At 42.0% G+C, this 22,979-nt stretch overlaps 1 protein-coding gene across 2 annotated transcripts in view; it reads right to left on the bottom strand.

Annotated features, from left to right (window-relative positions):
• PHF12 (PHD finger protein 12) overlaps positions 1–22,979 on the bottom strand; it is a 43,230-nt gene that overhangs the window by 6,000 nt on the left and 14,251 nt on the right. Inside the window, exons 3-11 of one of the 2 annotated variants that reach the window (XM_032788735.2) lie at positions 17,762–17,834; positions 13,596–13,983; positions 12,663–12,783; positions 11,362–11,494; positions 10,429–10,593; positions 8,901–9,062; positions 6,366–7,179; positions 3,323–3,451; positions 1,500–1,643 (exon numbers count right to left, since the gene is read on the bottom strand). In XM_032788735.2, coding sequence (XP_032644626.1) covers positions 1,500–1,643; positions 3,323–3,451; positions 6,366–7,179; positions 8,901–9,062; positions 10,429–10,593; positions 11,362–11,494; positions 12,663–12,783; positions 13,596–13,983; positions 17,762–17,834 — 2,129 coding nt within the window. The remainder of the gene's footprint in view (positions 1–1,499; positions 1,644–3,322; positions 3,452–6,365; positions 7,180–8,900; positions 9,063–10,428; positions 10,594–11,361; positions 11,495–12,662; positions 12,784–13,595; positions 13,984–17,761; positions 17,835–22,979) is intronic. The other variant, XM_032788736.2, reaches the window with a different exon arrangement.

The following is a 22,979-nucleotide window of genomic DNA, read 5'->3' as shown; positions in this document are numbered from 1 at the left end:
TAAGGCCCTCCAACCCCCCACCCCGAACACATCTCCAGGACAGTTTCACATCAAGACAAGAGGTGAAACTGACAAAGCATGGAGATTACAAAACCAAGTAAGAGCGTCAACCCCCACCCCCACAAACATTTAGAATCTGTGTCTGGAATTCACCACTGATGTCAAGAACTCTCTCCATGGGATTACGTGGAGCCTTCAGCATGGAACATGCCAAAAAGTTTCATTGTTCCCCAACACATTTCTACATTTGGCTGCTCTGCTTAGTACAGATCAGCCAGCAGGGCTTGTCTCAGAAGTTTTGTCTCAAGTGTCCCATCAACAAACAAAATCAAAATCAGCACAGGGGGAAGCATCTGAAGTGTGATGGGTCAAAGCAGGTAGGGAACACAGCCACGGATCTCCCCTTCGATAGTCTGTGCCAATGATCCGAGATTCAGTTCTGCAAGTGTCTGCTGGCCCTGTGCAGTCCCACAGCTGCCGCTAGCTCCAGAAGTGTTAAAAGACAGTTACTGACAGACATTCAGAATCTGTGCTGCAATGCCACAGCCTGAAATGACCAGGTGAGCTGAGACAAGGACAAATCACGTTTGTGATACAGCCAACAGGGCATTACCACAGATCTCACCTCTGCCCCTATTGTACCCCTCTTCCCCCCCGCCGGTAGGCCTAGACCAACAGAGCAGGAAACAGCTCCCACAGGACAACTCTTCTTTACTCCTGAAGGCAAATGGATACGGTTCAAGGAGTCTGTACTTCTTCCTAACAGCTGATAACCTTACAGCAGACTAGGAAGCTGCATAATTGACACAGCTCTAAGGATCAGGGACACTAATGACCATAGCAAGGAAAGCAGAACCCTGACCTCAGGCCCTGGCAGATTTTAGAAGTGCAGGAGGTAACAATTCCCAACTATTTAGTGTTAGAACATATCCGCAATTTTAGCTCTGCAGTTACCAATCTGGATGGAAGAAATCCATGGATTTAAAAATGTAACACCCTCACTGTATGCCCCAGCTTTTTCAGCTCACGTGTACGTTTCTCTTGCAAGCCCACAAAGCAGTTTTCTCTATCTCCAAAAAGGAGGCAGCAGGATTTCAAACGCACTTGTTCATTTGCTTCCCAGATCCCCGAGCCTCTTGCCAACATGCTAGAGAAGGCAGCTGGGCCTTTCCCTTCCTTGCTAGATCAGACTGGTGCAACTTGGCTTAACACCACAATCACAGGAAACAGAACATCCATGGTTGCGAGCTGCAGTGATGCAGCAGGGAGAGAGCAAGCTAGTTTTCCTACCACGTTTGCCAAAAGCTCAACTAGGAGAAGTGGAGGAACATTTCTGATCGAAGAATATCCAGAGAGGAGGGGCAAGAGGAAGGAAGGAGATGAAATGGGGGTCTCCCAAACACCAGAAGAGGGACTCTCTCTGGATGACAATCTGACGGCATGCATGCTGAGAAAAACCACAGCTCAATGCAAAGAAACTATTCTAGGGCTGCTCTTACCTTCAATGTGATTTGCCAAAGGAGACGACTGATGGGAACTGACATTGCTCGCTACAGATTGAACTTTGGAAGGAAAGAGCTGCTGTATTCTCTGCAAGGCCAGAAACTTGATTAGCTTCTCATCCAGCATATTTATCTCAATCTCTGTTAATAAATAAAAAGCAATTAGTAAGTTATTCACAGAGAGGGCGTCATTTGATCTGCTAAAGCAGCAAAGAGTCCTGTGGCACCTTGTAGACTAACAGACGTACTGGAGCATGAGCTTTCGGGGGTGAATCCCCACTTTGTCGGATGCATTTTAAAACCCATGGATTTCTTCCATCCAACTTGCATCCGATGAAGTGGGTATTCATCCACGAAAGCTCATGCTCCAATATGTCTGTTAGTCTATAAGGTGCCATAGGACTCTTTGCTGCTTTCACAGATCCAGACTAACACGGCTACCCCTCTGATATTTGAGCTGCTGTGGGCTTAACTGTCCTCCTCCTAAAATTTTGCCATTTGCTTCTGTAAGTAGCAAATCTGTCACGAAAAACTCTGCAGCCTCAAGCATTAACGTGCAGGGTGCTCTCTTACTTTCTAAATACACTCTCTTTCCCAGCAGCACGTATGGACAGCAAGACTTGCAATCCTGGAGAGCTGCAGGTTAGACAGAAAACGGACATTTGCATTTTTCTGGTTAGGAAAAAGCTGAAGATTCTACATGTGGGCAGAGACACAGAAAGGCCGTGTGTATTTGGCTCTTTTGGGGCATGCTTCTTGTGAGATTCAAATTTACAACCCGGCTGGAAAAAACTTGACAAGATCTATCCCAGAGATAAATGACAACTCCTTAGGAGCAGTACATTCATTTTCAGGATCAGTGTCTTTCATGGCAGGTTCAACTTAATTGTTCAGAAAGGAGGAGGAATTCAGACAAATCTCTATTCATGTAAAAAGTAAATCTCAAAACAGATCACTGCTGCTGATAATGACCAGCAAGCAGGACAGTTACTCAGGCTCTGCAAAGATCTGCATTGTGCTCGTGAATAAGTTAGTTAACCTCTCGCAAGAGCCGTCTCAACGTCAGTGTCATTGGTAAAAGAGCAAGCAAAGGAAGCAGAGCCATGGTGGCTAGTAGAGTCCCGCTGCAAACACAGGAGGCCAAGACAAACAGCCAGGTTTTTGCCAAAGGAAAGAGGGTCAAAATGGCAGTGCAAGGCAGGCTACATAGAAGGGTCACAAGCGCCAGACGGAGAATGAAGTTGAGAACTGTACAGCAGTCCTCTGGATTCTCAGTAAGTCACCCTGGGGAGAGTTCAGGTTTCCCACTATCCCACTGACAGAAGGAGAGGAAGAGGTACCAGTCTCTAGGGCAAAGGCAGAAAACGTAGCTGTAGGAAGATGTAACTGAAGGCAAACCCATAACAATACTGCAGCCCAAATGACTGGTGACCCTACAAAGAATACGCAATCGCTGTTCTCCGAAAAGGTGAGGGAAGTGTCCTAGGATCACAGCTAAAATCGTGACATGGCTGGGCTGGGGATCTGTAGCACATGTATGCCACCAAGCAACAGGTCTGGACACCAACATTCTGCACAGACAACCCCAAAGCTTACGACGTGAAACACTCCAAGTACCAAGGTGTGAAAGTGAGTAAGGCCCACAATTTTGAAAGGGATGGGGCACTCCCTTGTTCACCCAGGGTAATACATATCCACACCCCAGCCCCCTTTACCCAAGTCACTCTCCCCTTTAGCAGGGTATTTAAGGAAAGGAATATTTCCCTCTCGGTAGGTACACAAAGCAACTCTGGACCGAGATAAAGAATCAGACTACTCACCACCGTTGCCATCCATTAATGCTTTCACAGAGCTGGTGAGGTCCAACATAGCTGCAGAGTTTGAAGTGAAAGATGAGGGGACAGTTAAAGAGCTTCCTATGGATACGGTGCTGGGACTAACCTTACCATCTAGAGAGACACGGAGAGAAGAAAAATGTTAAGATGCACAGTCACTTCTGAGCTATTGAAGAGCTCTTAACTCATACTTCTAATTTACAAACTGCACAAAATGGCTCATTTTGCTAGTAGCCATGCTTTGAAAAGAGGAGGAACTCCTCTCACAACCAGTAATAAATGCCTCGTGAAAGGGGCTCTAAATAGCACCACCCCTTTTCCCAGAGCAGTTCTAGCTGGCAGAACTGAGATCCGTTTCCACAGGCTTCTGCACCTCTACCATATGCTGAAGGGAAGTCACATTATCCCGGAAGTACGACCTGTGGAGCAGAGCTGTAAGGTGTTTGGGGGACAGCCTGAAACCCAAATCTCACTGGACTCACAGGGGAGAAATCTTGGGAGCCATTTTTCTGTGTTAGGTTTTATACATTTGCAGAATTTTAGATAAGAAACGTTTTGTTAACCAGAAACAAAATGAATGTTTCTGTAACTTGTTTTGGAGATCTGCTACTGCCAACACAAGCGCCATATGTACTCTGGAAGTCTGAAAGCTCTTTTCTGGGTGGTGAGAATGTAACAGAGAAGCAATGTGCATACGTGTGACTTTAGCTCATTCACAAACTGCAATCCTACTGCTTAAAATAGTGTGACATTTGTGAAATGTCTGCTTCAGAACTACATAGCAGTGAAGGAAATTACACCCCCATGCCTCAGATAGCCAAATCCCCTGCTTCCCCCGATAATCTATTTAGAATTAGATGAGAAATACTAACGGCATTTAAAAGAGACATTGTTTTTCCTTATCTAGACTCCCATAAACTTCCATTACTAGAACCAAGAATTAAAGTCTAATTTATTTTTCACTTCCAATGTCAGTTTCTCTTCAGTTTAGGCTCATTCACTTGTTCTCTAGCACAATGCAGCATGAGTTGAATAGCAAATACTGGACTGGAAACCTACATTCCACCAACATTTGTGATCATAGGATTTTTTTAATTTTACAGACGTTCTCTTGGTAGCTGACTAGGGCTTTGGTTTGCATTTTATAAAATCTAAAGTGGGGGCTTAAACTGACCTGACAGCATCCCTTTAAAGAAGCATTTTCAGTATTATCCACGCTTTGCAGGACTCTTAGAAGCTTGAATATAATGTTTCTTCACATCAGTATGGTCCCTTTTCCACTTGGTAAAATTTCCCTCCTTTCCAACCCCATGCTTCCAGCTGTAGCAACAGCCAAGCCAGCAGCCGTGTGTTTGCTTTCTCCTTTGTGCACCAGTGTGGTTGAGATGGTCAGCAGCCATGGGCATAGATTTTACATTAAATGCTGCTTCAGAGGAAAATCTGTCAGTCACTCATACCAGAGATTTAAGATAATACTCAAACCAGCTAAGCGATCGCTCTCCCCACTGTATGTACTAACTGTTTGGATGCTCACTAGCTCCAAAAAATAATTTGTTTATTTTTAAGTGCACTGAAAGCACTTTAACAAACCAAACTTAATCACTTCCCTGCTGCTCCAGAGGGCTCGGCCACTGGTGCACCTCAGCCCTCCTATTCTCTGCCTGGGGGCTGTAATACTTGGGTCTTATTTTGGTTCTTAGTGGCTTGTGACACCGAGAAGGTCAGACTAGACGATCTAGTGGTCCTTCTGGCCTTAAACTTGGACTCTGAACCCCGCTTCCCACAGAACCGTACTGGGAACACCGCCACCTCTACAATTTGCATCGTGACTGTTACATGTCCTTAATGGCCTCTTTTCAGCTGCACATGGCTTTTTGAATCTTTATGTTGTACAATGACATTTTCTGGGCTTAGACGAGTGTGAAGGTGTTGGTTTATTTGTTTTGAAGCTCGAGGAACACTGATTCAGCTGTTTCTCTGTACAAGAAAGAAAATATCCCATTCCTCAATTATAAAAAATTGCAATTTTCTGAACAGTTCTACCATTCAAAAAGAGGATTCGCTATTTTCATTGCCATAATGTGTCTGCATATCTTTGACTTATTTTTTTATGTTATCTGGTCCTAAGGAATACATTTTAGTACAGTTGTCAGTGTCCACGGTATTGTACATTTCTTTTTCAATTAGCAGCACAGACATTACTGGTGCAATTCGGGGTGGACGCTGTTAACCACAAAGCTCACTGAACAGAATGTATTATGCCAGCAAACTTTCACTATTAGTGTTGTAAACTTTATATTTGATAAGTAAAGCAGATACAATAAACCCAGTGTTAAACAGACCTTGTCCTATGAATAACTTTCACGATTTGGGTATACATCCAGAACGACAAAGTTACAAGACACTAAACACATTGAAGGTTGTGCAAAAAGCAGACAGAAGACTATTGTAATTCACAGCAACCGGGGTGGAGCTGAGGTTGCAGAGTTAAGATTTCGTGTACATTTCCTGACTAACTCTCGGGATTTGGGTTTTTTGTATACAGCCTTTGCAAACAAACGAAAAGGGTCATACATTATGATCTTCACAGCCTTGAGTGCTGCTTCCAACAGGACATTAAAGCAGAGATTTGAAGTAATCCATTTGGAAACTCCAGCAAACTTCTCAAAGCAAATTTACTGTTACAGTTGTCAAAATAGCAACTGTGACAGCAACACAGCAACTGAACAGTTCAAATGACATTGCATTTCCAGAATTTCCAGTTCCTTCTGAACCCCCGATGGATCAACTGTTTCAGAAAGCAGCACAGTGCTCCCCCTCTTTAGAGATGTATTCAACTGGCAACATCCCACATGGGGCCCAATTTCTGTTTCAGGACCTATGGGCAACGCTAACCCTAACTCTTTCCATTGCGCCATGTCTGCCGTAAGCCTTGCTTCTTGCGGTTACTACACTTTATGCTCTGAAAAAGATTTTTTAACACTCACTTCCCAGCTGGAAGGCCCAGATCTCCCCATCAGATGCTCACCTGAAGGTGGTGCTGGTGAACAGAATCTGTGTGTGGATCCGATGGCAGAGATCCCATCTCCCGTTGCCTGTGGAGGAGTAAGAGCCCTAGTGGCAGTCAAAGGGGAACCAATTGATCGCAATTCTGCTGTCAGCGGGGGGCCTATCTGCGTCTGGACATTCTTTCTTTGCAAAGTGCTGGTGGTCTCTACGCTGGCACAAGAGCTTGGTATGGAAGCAGGCATACTTGTGACAGGCGCAGAACCCCTTTGTGCACAAGAAACGGGTCCTGTTATGTTCTCCGTCTTCACAACGGTTCCAGCTGTGTGATTCAGAAGTCCACAAGCTACTGGGGGTGTGAGGGGCCTAGCCCAGGTTTGCCGATGAGACAGCCCAGGTACTGCATTACCTGGGCCAATTAGCCTCTGAGAATCAGTCAAGTGTGCCGAAGGTTCAGAGGAAACGCCATACAAATGAGGCCCGTTTACTTTAACTTCAGAGGCTGCTGGCCCATTAGAAGTCCCGCAAGAAGATACTTTCTTTGACTTATCCATACAAGAGCTGCAATTGACATCTTCCTGTGGTAAAGACTGCTGGGATTGAGAAGAGCTCACGGAATTCTGGGTGGTAATCCCTGAGGTGCACGACACAGAATAAAGGGAAGGTGTGAGTGCCTTGTCAGCTGCCTGGTAAGGGTTAGTGATTGAGCCGTCTGCCACAATAACAGGCTTAATATCAGCCTTCTCTGTCTGTTCAGAGTCCCAAAGCGAAGGCATCTGCTTAGCAGATAAATGTCTCAAAATGCTGCACTGGAGCGCAACAACACTACAGAGCCACTGAAAACAGAAAGAAAACGTAGGTAAGTGTTACAGGCTGGTCACTCACACAGCAAGTCCGCTTCAACCACCCAAAAGAAGCAGGTCACTTTACCCAGCATCGCTCTGCCAGCTCCTGGAAAGGCAGTTCACCACCACAGCAAGACAACTTAATATAGGTATATTATGGAGCCATGGTAGCTGTTCTGATACAAATGCAGGATCAGGTGGTTAAGAGCACTATACCTCTGTCACATAGGATTTACATCTATTCGATAATATAGATCAATCACATTGGTACTCGAGAAACATTTTGCCCAAACCCAACCAAGCTAGTTACAGTGAGAGTCTGCCTTATGCCCAAAATTCCACCTCCAGCTTGCTACAAGATTCCAACAGATTCCACTTTAACACACTACTGGCCTTTCTATAAAATGGGTTTCTCTCAATCTTGTGACTCTGTAGAGAAAGCTGGAGTAGACTGCAGAAATACTTCGGCTTCCTGTACGGAAGCTTTTTTAGGGATAGGGCAGAGAACCTATTTAAACAATGAGGATTGAGGGAGGAGAAAATTCCCACTCTGAATTCCTTCGAGGCTTCCGAAGGCAGTGTGCTGACATTATCAGCTTGGGAGGCATTTTCTGAACAAGGATGGGTATTGGCTGAAGGCATGTCACCATGCATCCTTCACTCTCAGAACAGAATGGAGTCCCTACATTAGACACACATACAAGAGGCAGCAATTGCCTTCCACTGAAGTTTATCGCACTTACACTGTGGGACGAGCTCATCTTGTCACAATCTTGAAACAGATGACAGAGTGGGTTACAGCGAAGACCGCTATTTGCAAAGGGATTTGTGGCTTACAATACTGTAACTCAGCAAGAGAACTCATAGGAGGTAGAACATTTAGATTTGACATTAAAAATATGCCCATACAAAGCTTCCAAGTGTCCTCACATTAGTCTTACAAAAGCCACCTAGCAACATGAATGTTAACATACAAGTTAGTTAATGCCACCAGCATTACACAACCAAATGGAGAAAGCAATTTCCCTCTGCCAGATGATAAAAATGTAAACACTCAAATCACACTAAGCATTATACCTCCTCACTCTCCCCCAGAGGCTGTCAAAAACAGCCTTCTCTCTGTGGTGGGAGGTGTGACGATGAGCGGAATGTGTCTGTATAATGTACAATGCTGGCTCATACACAGACGTGGTGGATACCGATATCATGCAATGCCCCATCAGCTGACAGCTGTAGGACCGACCAGTCTGGGGATAATGGACTTCAACGTTGGTACTCTGACCGTCCAATTACTATACTAAGGAGGATTGGCTGGAGCTGGGAGACATTTCCCCCCCAGCTTGTCAGTAGGGGGCTGGGATTTGGAGAGTGGAAAGGTGCCAGCAGCACAACAAAGGAACCTGGTAGTGGTGGTGGGGTAAAGACTGTACCCTAGGGGTGTGCCTAGAGGTGCTGAGATAAGAACACTGCATGGGCTCCATTCAGACTCAAGGCTTAACACAATCCAGCAGCTGGATCCCCTCACAGCTGTCTGGGGAGTGGACAAGAGGAAGAGTCCAAGGAGAGCTGTGACAGGTTATGGGAAGAGAGAGAAGAAAGTCACCACTGCACATATGTTCTAGACTTGCTACTCAGAAAGATACTTTGATCGTATTTAACTGAAATGCACAGCAAAGAGAAGCTATAGATTCAAAACATTTGCCATTGTTTACCTCTTGTTGTTCTGACTGGCTGGCTAAGTGCTCAGAGTTCAAAAGGTGCTTCTGTGAGGATTCCTCAGGGACCCCATTACAGATGAGCTCACCATCCCGAATTGCTGCAGGTGCAAGTAAGGGGGGTGGAAACCGATACTGAGATTTTATCGCATCAGGAACCTGAATTATCAGGAGGGGAGATGAGACATTAGATAATTTCAGGTGCATTCCATTAAACTACAGTCATTCTTAACAAGTATTATCCAAATTTACTACTGGCCAACGGTTTCCAGGCCAAAGAAACCAGAGATTGTGCCAACTCCAGTCAGCACTGTGGCAGAGTGGAACATGAAAGGGGGTATCAGAAGATATGAAAGTTTCAGGGCTATATGCAGACTTGGTTTAAGTTGACAACTCTGCTGAAGTCAATGGAATTTCCCCTGCTTATACCAGATCTGACTTCAGCCCTTAGTGTGTTGGTTGTAGCATGAATGCATCCATTCAACCAAAATAAAAAGAGCAGGGGAAATATTTATTTAGAATCAAACGCCCATTATATTGAGTTATTCCTCCTCATTTAGATTGGGTGAAGCATTTTGCTGACAAATTAGAACACGTGAAGCAGCGCTGGTTCTTCCAACGTCAGCACCTGCTACAGAAGCAGTTCCTCCATATCTCTACTTTGTTTTAGAAGTTAGCCACCTCAAACATTGCAGGAGAAAACCAAAGACTGGACCCCATGCTTGACAAGTTAAAGAACTTTTCAGTTTCTCTAAATTAGAACATGACAAAAAGCAATGCTTTCAGCTGTGGGGCTGAGCCACACATTTAGTAGGATACCCTCTGCCCTGGCAGCTTTGATTCCATTAATCCTTCATCCATCCCCCATAGACAGATAAGTATCTAGTCTCAGCCTGGAGGTTCTAGTAAAGATTCCCTCCCATTTTGTTCTATCTTCCTAACTTGTTCCAAAAGTGTATTTACATTTACTACTCAAAGGAGTTTAATTCAGAAACCTCACTAATTTTAAATTGTAGTTGTGACTCTTGAAAGGCAGGGTGTTAAGCTAGCTGACCTGCTGTGACTGCAGAAAAATATTTACACATTCTGGAGCACATAAAACCAGGATGGTTTGCATGGTGTATGCTTGCTTTCGTCTTATATACAAATAAGTAATATAGAGAGCTCTTAGTAACTTAAAAACCTGCCAGTTTTGAAGCACGAGTGCCATTCACTAGAAAGGGAACAGCATTTCTTAAAGTTGCATTTGACAAGAGGTATGGTCGCCACCAAGTGGCAAAACTGTGTAATGCGACTTCATTGGTAGGCTGGATAGCTAAATGTAGCGACCAGAAAGCAGCGCTACTCCACTCCCAAGTGAGAGATCAGCTGCTGTCGTCACTTCCTCCTAGCCCTGCTAGGGACACACCAAAGACTACAGAAAGCCCTGATAATCCATCACACTGGGGCATGCCTCTTACTTGCCTTTCTATTATGCTAAAACACGTAAGCAAGGTTCTCCAGAACATTTCCTGTTTTCACTTACCTTCAAACCTCTTCTCTTCACTGACTGAACAACTCTGCGGTTGGGAGGGTGTTTCTTGTGGATTCGGTTCAGGAAATCCACCTTGACAACATGCTGAGAGATAGTGTCTTGGAACCGATCAAAAACCCGGCATCGATTGCTCAGGGTCATGTTCTTCTGGTTCAGCTGGAAGAGCAGATATAATAGTGGCATAGTCAGTATGACAGATACCAATACCTGTTCCAAAAAATATCTGCCTCCTTCACAGTCAGTTGGTACTGTACCACCAATACCATCAGCTCAGCTTTAGCGCTGTGTTAATGAATCAAAAAATATAAAATTGTTTCTGCTAGAGGGTACAACTCTATAAAGTCGAAAAATAAAATCTTTCAGTGGCCCAATAAGTTAATGTCTGCTTGTGTAATCTCACACACAGTGGATCTCCTGATACATGTTTTAGATACCAGCCATCAGTATAATGAATATTTGATTATAAAATAGTCCCCACCAACTTGAAGCAGAGGGAACAGAGAGCTGATTCACACAAGGAACTCCTTATTCAGAAAAGGGTAGGGTTTTGGGGGGGGATAGTTCTAGACTTCAGTATGAAGAAGCTGAGAGCTACAGAGAAATAACTTCTCTATACAAGCATTTCATCTGCTGCTTTTCTTCTGTCTCAGAGGTTGCCAACCTGATCACATTTGTCTGAAAATCAAGCTTTTCAGACTCACAAACACCACTTACTAAAGCAAAGAAAATTAGCAAAATCAATATTCTACTTTTTCAGTTTGTTTACATTGCGTATAGTCAGTTTATTGCTTGTCGAAAACATCCTTAGAAATACCAATGGAGGAGCAATAAACTCGAAACGTTTGAGTTTTTTTAAAATTAGTCCATTAATAAAATTGAACCTGACCATGTCCTTTTAACATCCATTTACTATTATAAACTTACCACCACATGTTCAATATGATTTGGACACATCCATCTGCCCAGGGGCATGGCAGTAAGAGGGGGCTCAAGACAATCCATGTGGAACAGGAGGGGGCAGTAATCACACTGAATCAGAGGTGCCACTCTGCAACTCCTGCAAAGAAACAGGGAAACAGCTGCTATTTTTATTATTTTCTAGAAAACCAAAATTAATGTTGCTCACCACCTTCCTACTCTACAAGTAGGAGGGGAGGGATCACTTGTAGTCAATAATTAGAGAGAGACCAAAGTGGCCCCAGTCACACAATTTATGTAACCTAATAAAGTTACTGTAGCTCTCATCCTCCCTTCCCCCTGCATTATTTTTTGCTATTGTCTAAAATTAGGCCACAACTGTGTAATTTGATTTGTGTGGAGTCCTATTGGACAGAAGTCAAATGGGCACAAAGATCTGCCCATGCAGATCCAAGTGCAGGATGGGGGCTTTGGATTGTAAAATCCTTCGGGTGGGACTGGAGCAGTGTCCTTTGTTCCCCATGCACTCCACAGAAGCTGTATGAACAGTTCTGAACACGCTGCTCTCATTCACTACTGCTTTGGCCAGTAAGCTCATTACCAAGGAAACTCATGGATGCTAAGAGCAACCTCCAGGCAGTTAAATTATTCCTCATTTACTCCACTCCTCAGAGAGGTATATTCTGTTGCAATGGGAACTTTTACTTCAGAGACACAGAAGAGGTCATAAAAAATTGGACATAAGAGGAGTTCTCTTTCAAATACACTTGTTCTTCCCAGCCACACACAATTCATTTAATGAAGCCATCAGCCATCTCATAGGTTTCTTTTTTTAAAGCTTACCTGAAGCTCCTCCTCTCTTCCAACAGCTCATTTAACAGAGTGAAAGATGACACTGAGCATAGCTGTACTGTGATTCAGTTTCCACAATAAAATGATTTAGATTATCAATTAAACTGACTTTTTGGGCTGGGACTTGAATTCACAGATATGGTTCACTATTCCAGCAACTCAACATTGCATAAATATTTAGCTCTACGGTTCTGTGATTAACCATTTCCAAGTGTCCCCTGCATAATCTGGTGGCATGCATCTTTGTCAGTGATGTTCTGCCTTTTGTTTCTGAGGGTTATTTTCTCTTAACACCCTCTACATGTACCATAAATTATACTCATTACTACACAAGTCTTCTTTATCCAATACCTTTTAAGATCAAAACTGTTATTTAAGCAGAGGATGCCAAACTTTTCACAAACAGAATTTCACCCACACCAAGGGAAACTCTCAGAAGTGGGAGACTTAGGTACCTGTTGCATGTGAAGCAGACTTTCACCGGCAAGGGAACCAGACCATTATGATCTAGCTCATGTTGTGCTTTCTTAACATTCTTTCCCGTGGTTTCCTCCTTCCTCCTCCTCTTACTAGTACCTGAAAAGTAAATGAAAAGGTTTTGCATAACTCGTGTGTAACAGAACTCCTATTCTGATCACTATAACTGGAGCAGATGGATATACACATCCATCTCGAGAGAAATAAACGTACTGATCTAGGAAGAGGCTAGCAAAGCTGCTTAGGGCACCACAGCCCTGACTTAAATCTGGTATCAATTTAAAAGAAGGGGCGATGAGGAATAAAAAGAAAATGAAGGCAGGCCTGTCTCATTTGTAGACCAGAGCCAAGAAAGCAAGCAGCCACGCAGATTTAGTTAGAAACAAAATCTAGGCTAAAGTGAATTTTCAAATTATCAACTTGTTATTTAGTATGCAAATCTATTCCAGGAGTACAATGGCAGTGAATGAAAGTTTGGCAGTTAGCAGTCCTAACAAAATACAAGGAGACTTTCTCTGGCTGGTTAAATCCTCCGGACAGTGTCATTTGGCCTGGCAGAGGGTGTTGAAGAACGGCTGTCTACTCCTCTGTTAAACTACTGCAGTTCAGGGCAGTCCGACATTTTGCTATTAAACAGGTTTCCAAGTCCTGCTGTGTGCCCTGGAGCAAAACAAAAACTCATTTATTGTTCTAATGAAGCAGCCACATCAGAAGAGGAGCTGGAGGAGAGTGTACACCCGCACCATCTACTTTCATGAGGAGGGGGCATCAGAGCCAGAATTAGAAAAGCATGTCAGTAGAAACTCGCATAAACTGGACAAACAAGAGCACAGAGGAGGCAGAGAGCACTTCTGCAATCACCAGTTGCATTTCTGAACTGTGAGCTATGCAAGCAGACAATATTTACTCACCTGGAAGTGCTGTGGTGCAGGTCAGTTCATTCGGCAACTGGAACTGGGTTGGGTTTCTTTCCATGGCAGCTGCAATAAGAAGCTCAAAGGGTCGCTTCAGCTGGGGCTGCCCACAGTCCATTTCCGCAATAGCAGAGTCATCATCCACATCAATTATGTCCTCATCTACATCATTCTGCTCTGAATTGGGAGTCTCAGTGCTGGCATTAGATGTGGGAGTGCCAGGTCGACTTGCTCTCCGTTCCAAGATCCTGGCATGTGCAATTGCCCTGATGCTGGTGCTAGACCTGTCCAACAGGTCTGTGTCACTGGTAGGGGAGGTGGTCCTTTTCCCAGATTTGTCCACCAATCCATTTACCTGCCCCAACTCCTTCTTCTGTTCTCGCTTCTGCACAACATGAAGAATCACACTTAACACTCAGGCCATATAAATATGTATGTATCAGGGCCAATGTACTTAAGTAAAGATTAACAGTTTTCAGAAACGCTAAATGAACAAGAGCTCAAGACATTTATTGCAACAGTTTCTCACCATGACATTTAGCCTTAAGCCAGTAAAAGCAATTTGGTTATTACTAGTGTGACTAAGTCATCATATTACTAAAGCAGTTAGAGCAGCCAAGTATGGGAGGAGGTTAGCCTACTTGCCTTTTGCCTCTGGAGACTTGGATTCAAATCCACTTTGGACACAAGGAACATATTTAGTGTCATCAGGTTCCCAATTAATACCAACCAATGAATTTGGAAAAGCACATTTACTAATGACACCTTTTAAAACAATGCACCGTGCAGCAGACTTTGCAGTATTCGAGTCCATTTATGGGACTACTCAAAAAATGAGAAAAGAATTAGAACAATGACTTGAGAGCGCATAAAAACTGCAATGTGCCAACACAACAGAAGAATTGGCCACTTCTGCTCAGGAGAGTCCATGGGGAGCTGCAAGTAAGGACGGAGAACAATAGTGGAGCTAAGGGCTGCAACAGCAGAGGCTGGGGCATAGAAGGGTCCAAGTGTTTGAAGAAGCATGCAGAGTACTTGCCTACACTATGTCTAGTATAAAGAATCAGCCACTGGGAGTAAACAAAGTAATGAAAAGCCACCCTAATGAAGTGGGTGAGTATGGAAAGGAACATGGAACACATACAATTTTCCGGGGACTAAAGGCGGAGTTTGGCAAGCAACTGATTTAATTTTGAGTAGGGCTGTCGATTAATCACAGTCAACTCACACGATTAACTCAAAAAAATTAATCACGATTAATCACAGTTTTAATTGCACTGTTAATAAATTTCAATTGGCATTCTATTGTTTAACTGTTTTTGGATGTTTTTCTACATTTTCAAATATATTGATTTCAATTACAACACAGAATACAAAGTGTACAGTACTCACTTTATATTATTTTTATTACAAATGTTTGCTCTGTAAAAATGGTACACAAAAATAGTATGAGGTGAATTGAAAAATACAAGCACCATAATATAACCTCTTTAACGTGAAAGTGCAACTCACAAATGTAGATTTTTTTGTGTTATATAACAGCACTCCAAAACAAAACAATGCAAAACTTTAGAGCCTACAAGTCCACTCAGTCCTATTTCTTATTCAGCCAATCATCAAGATGAACAAGTTTACATTTTACGGGAGATAATGCTACTGGCTTCTTATTTACAGTGTCACCTGAAAATGAGAACAAGCGTTTGCATAGCACTTTTGTAGCCGGCACTGAAAAGTATTTACATACCAGATATGCTAAACATTTGTATGCCCCTTCATGCTTTGACTACCATTCCAGAGGACATGCTTCCATGCTGATGACACTCATTAAAAAAATAATGCATTAATTAAATTTTGACTGAACTGTATGTCTCCTGCTCTGTTTCACCTCCATTCTGCCATGTACTTCATATTATAGCAGTCTCGGATGATGACCCTGCACATGTTGTTCATTTTAAGAACACTTTCATTGCAGATTTGACAAAACTCAAAGAACGTACCAATATAAGATTTCTAACGATAGCTACTGCACTCGACCCAAGGTTTAAGCATCTGAAGTGCCTTCCAAAATCTGAGAGGGATGAGGAGTGGAGCATGCTTTCAGAAGAAACTACAGAACCTGAACCATCAAAAAAGAAAATCAACCTTCTGCTGGTGGCATGTGACTCAGATGATGAAAATGGAGATGCATCAGTCCGCACTGCTTTGGATTGTTATCGAGCCAAACCCATCATCAGCATGGACACATCTTCTGCAGGGGTGGTTGAAGCATGAAGGGACATATGAATCTGTAGTGCATCTGGCATGTAAATATTGTGCAACACTGGCTACAACAGTGCCATGCAAATGTCTGTTCTCACGTTCAGGTGACATTGGAAACAAGACGCTGGCAGCATTATCTCCTGCAAACGTAAACAAACTTGTTTGAGTGAGTGGCAGAACAAGAAGTAGGACTGAATGGACTTGTAGGCTCTAAAGTTTTACATTGTTTTGTTTTTTTAATGCAGTTTTTTTGTACATAGTTCTATATTTGTAAGTTCAACTTTCATTCTAAAGAGACTGCACTACAGTACTTGTATGAGGTGAACTGAAAAATACAATCTTTTTTACAGCACAAATATTTGTAATCAAAAATAGAAAGTGAGCACTGTACATTTTGTATTCTGTGTTGTAATTGAAAGCTATGTACTTGAAAATGTACAAAACAGCCAAAAATATTTAAATAGTATTCTATGGTTTTTTTAATCGCAATTTCTTTTTTAAAATCACTTGACAGCCCTAATTTTGAGGTCTCTAGCCAGTCAGCATTAGCTTTTGGTGGTCCTAGTCTGGAAGGTGCAATGGGCATAATTTGTTATCAGTCACAAGGGGCAGCATCAGCACAGTTTAAGGACTTTGCATTCACATCAATCTACATGAAAGCTATGAGATGTGCAGCATATGAACCTCCAAAAGGAGAAAATGCGCAAAGCTAGTTGCACATGGGAAAGGAGGAGGGGATACCTCCCCCCTCCCCCCAAAAAAATCAGGAGCAGAGGGGGAAAAAAACAAATTTGAGCCACCAGAAACACAGCCTTTTGTCAGATATAGTTTTTCCGGAAGCAGCATTTCTTGTTTGTGTGAGGTGCTGGAATGAGCAAAAATTAAGGGCTAAGCCATTCAAGAGAAGGAAAAGAGTTAAACAAAGCAAAAGCAATTACTCTTTTTAAGATGACCTTTTTATTGTTGAGACAAGTTTCTGAAGTGTTACTGTCTTCAGGGTACAACAGCATCACAAGCTATCTGCCAGGAGCATGAGACCATGATAAAAAGGTGGCAAGTTGGAAAAAAAAATGTGTTAGAGGTGAATTTGTGTGGCACTTCATGTGAATGGCTTCCTGGATACTTGGGTGCAGAATCTCTTTAAACACTTGGGTACGCAGTCTGAAGACGTCATTGCTGTAAAATCATGTTTACATTTAGCAAGGAGAGCTTCCTGGGAAATAGCATGTCAAAAAACCAAGCCACAGTCTTGCTGAATCATCTCTCCATCCTGTTCTTGCAAATAAGGAAGTCATAATTCACAACAATTTCAGTCTGTTGCTATGGAAATTGTTGTGGGTCACAGTTTTGTTTTTACTAGCCAGAATCATGAGGCACTGCAATAAAAGCATCAGACACTAAAGATGGGAAGGCATATTAAGTCACAACTAGTCCATCTCCTTTGCCCGTGAAGAATTATTCCCTCTGGGATACATTTAATGCAGTTTTTTTCCTGTTCAAGATTAAATGTGGAAAATTGTTGTTTGCTGAGGGTATGTTACTAAATTCATGTTTGTAAGTCTGGATTTAAATTCAGTTTTGTGATTTCTAATCGCAAAAATCAGTACAGAAATTTGAGATTTGCTTAAGAGTTTTCTGTACACCTATTCCTAATCAAAACTTCTCTGCTCTGCCAAGCTGTCTAACATTCACTTTACTTCCTGCAATTCCATGATCTCACACACACTAGAGCAGAACTCTCCAAGGTTTTGCGTCTGTAGGGGTGGGAAAAGAAAGTTTGGTGGGAGGAAAAAAGGGCAGAAAGACTCAAATACGAGTGACAAATGTTTGGAAAATAATGAAGAGTTAACAGTTTAGAAGAGTGACCCAAAGAGAACCGAGTTTGTTTGGTTAAGAGGTTTTACCTTTCGGCGCACAGTGCAGCGATGACACATCCACTCCCCTGGAGGCAACATTTCCTCGCTCAATGGAGGGTTACTACAAGAGGAATACAAAAAGATAGTTTACTTTCAGATTTCAGCTTGCAACTCTAAGAACATTTCAATCTAGCCCAGAATAATTCTGCAATCTTCCATTGCCAGGAATCTTCTGCATTTTATTCAGGTTCATTGACTGTGCTCCCTCTGTAGACAGTTCTTTGCAATAAACCTTCTATGACCAATGAAGCAAATTATAAAGTCTTATCGTCTTCTAATTATAAAACACTCACTTCCACCTTCAAATATTCTGCTGTTAAAATCAGCCCTCCATACTAAGCACTTATTTTCCACTACTGTGGTGCTTGCCCTGTCCTTTGCATCAAGAAAACAGACTACACTTTTGGCACCATATAAGTCATTGCATTAATGGATAGAAGTTTCACTGCCCTTAAATATATACACCTATGCACCTTTATAATTCTAACAGCGTGGTCTTAAAGATCATTTAGAGCCTACCATAAGACTGGGTCAGATTCTTCTTGTCCAAGAAATGTCGCTACATAAAAATTCCCCAAAACAAGTGACAGAATTTGTCTTCTAATTTACAGCCAGGACCCCTTTTCAACTGAGGGTGTCTATACACTGGAGCTGGAGGTGTAATTTCCAGCTTGAGGAGACATCTCAATAAAAGCTAGTGTGGGTAACACACTAAAAAAAAATAAAGGTAGTGTGTGAGAGGCGGGACGGATTCCCTGTCCCGACTACCATACATGCCTAGGGTCCTTGACAGGATTGGGCTTGGAGTTGCTAATCCACCCTGCCTCTGGAATCCACTTATTGAGTTTGTGCACTAAAAACAGAAGAGCTAGTGTGTGTACATTGGAACCCTACCTCCAGCTCCAGTGTAGATATACTGTGAGTGAGTTGTTGCCATGAAACTCACCTGCCCAGGAAGAGAAGAGGCAATGCATTATACCTACCCGTGCATTAGAATCAGCTAACTGGCAGCAACACACATTCATTCTCTGCCTCAGTTACTAGCAATCATAAGGCGGCCCTGGTAGTTCACCACCACATGATATCTGCAGTTTGACTTGAATATATGAGCGTAACATTTGTCTGACTCAAAGAATCAGCCCATGGCCATTAATGAACAGATACTGCACCATGTCAACAAGAACATCTTCAAAACTGAGAGATGTTATACTGCATACATAAGTCAAAGTCTATATTCCTTGGAAATGGATTTTCCGTGCCTCCCTTCCCACTATATTTTAAATCTCCTTCGTCCAATCCTCCTTCCTGTCTATGTGATAAGGCCACTGGTGAAAGAATTACAAAGTTACTACTTGATCACAGATTGGGAAGGGTGGAAACCCTTTTCATACAGCTTAACTACAATTCTTTCAGTTTTCTGGAAGTAACAGAATTGTATAAAAGTATCTGCTAGGATCCTGGACTGTGGCCATGAGCAGCTCCAGTAGAAAGCATACAGAAGAACCAGCAGACTGGCTGGCTGAAGCAGGAAACGTGGCAGAGAATTTGGAAAACTGCAAAGATTTTAGGGGTGTGGAACTTAGTCTCACATCAGTAACAAACGTGAACAAACTTACAAATACATATCAATACCATTTTCACCTTCACTACCTATCAAAACTGAACTTCATTAAAAAATTCTTTTGCAAGATCTGATGACCAAAAAAATCAGCATAAGCAGGCACAGAAAGAAAAAACATCTAAATGAGAAACTCAAGTTAAACCAAATCAGTTCAAGGGGTGATGGGGATAAAGCTCACCACCACTCCCAGGACAGTGGGATTTTGAAATCTGGCCATTCTCCAGTGTTACAACAGCATAAGAGACGTTTGAGGGCCGTTTTTTTTTTTTTTAAACTCTTTTCCCAAGACAATTATCTTGCTAGTGTTTTTTAAAAAGTAATTTTCAATTGAGATCTTTTTTTCTGCACAAGTTATGGTTTAATCAGATCACTAACTGTCGCAGAGGAAACAACTTCTGTCAGATAAACAAAGGACTCTGTTTCCATGTAGTTTGTTTTCAAAGTGTATTTATTTGTGTTTTAACTCTGTATAAGTTTACTGCAGTTGTTAGCCAAACTTCAATGATGCAATACCTACTTCAGCCCAGGGAGCCCTCTTTGTTGCAGAGAATAAATCCACTGGTTAGGGCACTAGCATAGAAAGTGGGAGACTGAGTTCAATACCCTTGTTCTGCCAGACACCGCATGTGACCACAGACAAGTCTCTTAGCCTCTGTTCTGCATCTGTACCATGTGGAGAATAGCACATCCCTGCCTTCCAGGGTCTGGTGAGGATAAACACATTGAAAGAGTGAGAGAGCTCAGCTACTGTAGTAATGGGGAGGGACCAAGTAAGTACCTGAACTTAAAGGACTGAGCCCTTATTTTGTCAAGTGCTTTGAGAGCTTTTAATACAAAGCACTACAGAAGAGCCAATTACTACATTAGTATTAACTAGCCTTTAAATACCAATCACTAAATAGCAGAGTCCTGAAATAGGTGACTGCTACTCAAGTGTTCTTCTACAATTCATGAAAGAAAGAGTCCTTTTTACTACAGGGCAGAGTGACATCACTTGGACAAGCCAATATAAAGCTAGCAAAAGTCACAGATGTTCTACTGTAAGTTAGTCTTTGCAAACAAATACTTTTAAATATGTCTCGGATATCAGCTTCTTCAGTGAGTCTGCCACCATCCGTTCTGAAGCTGTAGGTATTTGCTCCACAGAGAACCTTAATGCTAGCAGCGGGTCCCAGGCACTGGGTCTGGCCTCAGCTTCTAAGTTTAACCTATAAAACAGACTTCCTCGTTTCAAACAATGATGTAGCACACATTGAGCAAGGCTCACAAACATCTTGACGCACCGTCTACCACAGGCATTGAAGCTCTCAGGTTCACATTCTGTAGTTCAGTTGCACAGGTTCTAAGAAAGGTTTTTACTGCTTTTTTCCTTTAGTCTTCCAAAGTAGTGGTAATCTCCATTTCCGGTCTCAAAAACACAGGGGGATTCAGCAGAGGCGACATCTGGCAGCAATTTTGAGAAACAAATGCTGAGTGTTTCTAGCAGCCTATGCTTCAGGAATCTAGAGTACTATATTTCTAGAATGTACACACCTGGAGCTTGTTTTTCCATTTCCTGGAGGTCTCAAGTGAACAGATGATCAAGCTCCTTGGAAGACACAAAGCACCAAAACCTCTTTCAACCACAGATAACCTGACATCGTCAGACGTGCAGCTGAAACTATGAGTTTTTAAAAAAATAAATAAACCAACCTTTTGTTAACAGAAGCCTTAGTAACAGCAATGATCTCAAATGTGCTTCTTAACATTTGGATTAATTGCAAGTCCTGAGGTGACCTCACCAATAGCTTCAGATCCTTTACTCCTATGGCTTAAGAGTTCTTTAAATTAGTGACTTCTGGCTACGTTTATCATCTTGGGACATCTTCCCGATTCCCTGCTCCCACCACCACAAGAACAAAACTAAATAAATTAGCAGTTCCAAAACTGCAATGGAGCAAAAAGCATTTTAAGGTATGTTTAGTATGACAACTCAGAAATGTACATTTTGCCAGAAGCACTTCAGACTATTGTAACTCATTATCCTGATCTTAGATATTTTTATAATGGAACAGTGATTAGTGCAATGGATCCCAGGGAGTGATAAAAAGGACAAATGATTTTGAACAGATTTCATTTTAAGATGATTTTTCAAAAAACAAAATATTTCCTGTATATTTAAAAAGAATATGATTTTTTGTTTAAAAAAGTCACTTAATACCACATCTTTCTTGCATTAGTCTGTAAAATCACTAGTTTTAAGACAATACTTTAGAACAAAATGCTCATTTTTAAAGGCTCTCTGAACAAAGTTACCATTTCAGATCAACTGCAATATTTCAACATCAAACTCTCCTCCTGCACTTACTTAACCCTCCAACGGGGCCCAGCTAGGACAATCAATGCACCAAAGCCTGATTCTGGTCCCAGAGGTTAATGAGCTGCTCATCAAGACAGAACACTATACTAACCAACATGGAGGAATACTGTTCTTGCACTGCTGTATTCTGGGCCAGGAAAAAGCCACTACCCTAGGTTAACACAAAGGAAATGTACCTTAGTTAAGCATGCAATTTTAATTAACTAGTTATGACCACATTCTCCACCCCTTTACGGTAGGCATACTAGAAATAAGATCTTTAAGCAAGACAGCAGTCAGTGTTCTTGCCATAATCACCAAATTCTACTCTGAGCTGTGCACAACATGGCTGTTTTCTGCCTACTATCTTTCATACACTTATTAACACAAACCTCAAGAGCATTAATATTTGTTACAGATGAAGTCGCTGCCAGCAGGACCTGTTGCTCAACAGCACCAACTTAATTATCAATTACACATAATATATTTGGTTTTCAATATGGAATTGTACCACAGATAGTTACACAAGTGCCTCCATTTCAGAGACTTTTCCTTTTTATCATGACATGCAAGCAAAATGGTGCAGAAACACAGACATAACATGGAAGGTTATCGATGTGCGATCTGCATCTGTCTGCTCAGCAGTGGAACACGTACACTTTAAAACTGAAAAGAAAGACAGCCCTGAAAAATATAAAATCTGACTTTCAAAGTTAAAAGACTAAACACACACACCTGAAAGGTGAGTCCCACAGAGAACTAATTAAAAAGATTTTCATGGCTCTATCTTTGCAAAGAACAGATTACACAAGCCAGAGAAAAAGGCGTTAAATATTGTTTATACTGAAAGTAATCTCATGGTTTTTTTTATAGTAAGTATCTTTTTTTAAACCCATTTTCACAATATAATGTTTACACAAGACTCATTTTACAAGTCTCTGGAACTGTCTTCCATATACTGTACATTATGCAAAGCCTCACTCAGGAAGGTGAAATCATTATTTAAATAGATATCATGAAATCAAAAACGCCAAAGTGAGCTGTATATTAGGAGTTTTCATCAAGCAATGAAGCTGTTTTATTTTTCAATTTCACACTCTGGAGCTCACATACATCTGATGCTGGTATTAGACTAAATCCTGTAATTATACTTACCATCACTTCCTGAGGTCAGCCAAGTAAAGAAAACAAATACTCAAGGGAACAGCACCCTCTCTGATCTGCCATATAAATGGTGCAAGTGCAAG

Source organism: Chelonoidis abingdonii, chromosome 20 (assembly GCF_003597395.2).
Source record: "Chelonoidis abingdonii isolate Lonesome George chromosome 20, CheloAbing_2.0, whole genome shotgun sequence".
NCBI classification, from domain to species: domain Eukaryota; kingdom Metazoa; phylum Chordata; order Testudines; family Testudinidae; genus Chelonoidis; species Chelonoidis abingdonii.
Note: the sequence above shows the minus strand (reverse complement) of the source record. Positions and strands in the feature narration are given on the sequence as shown.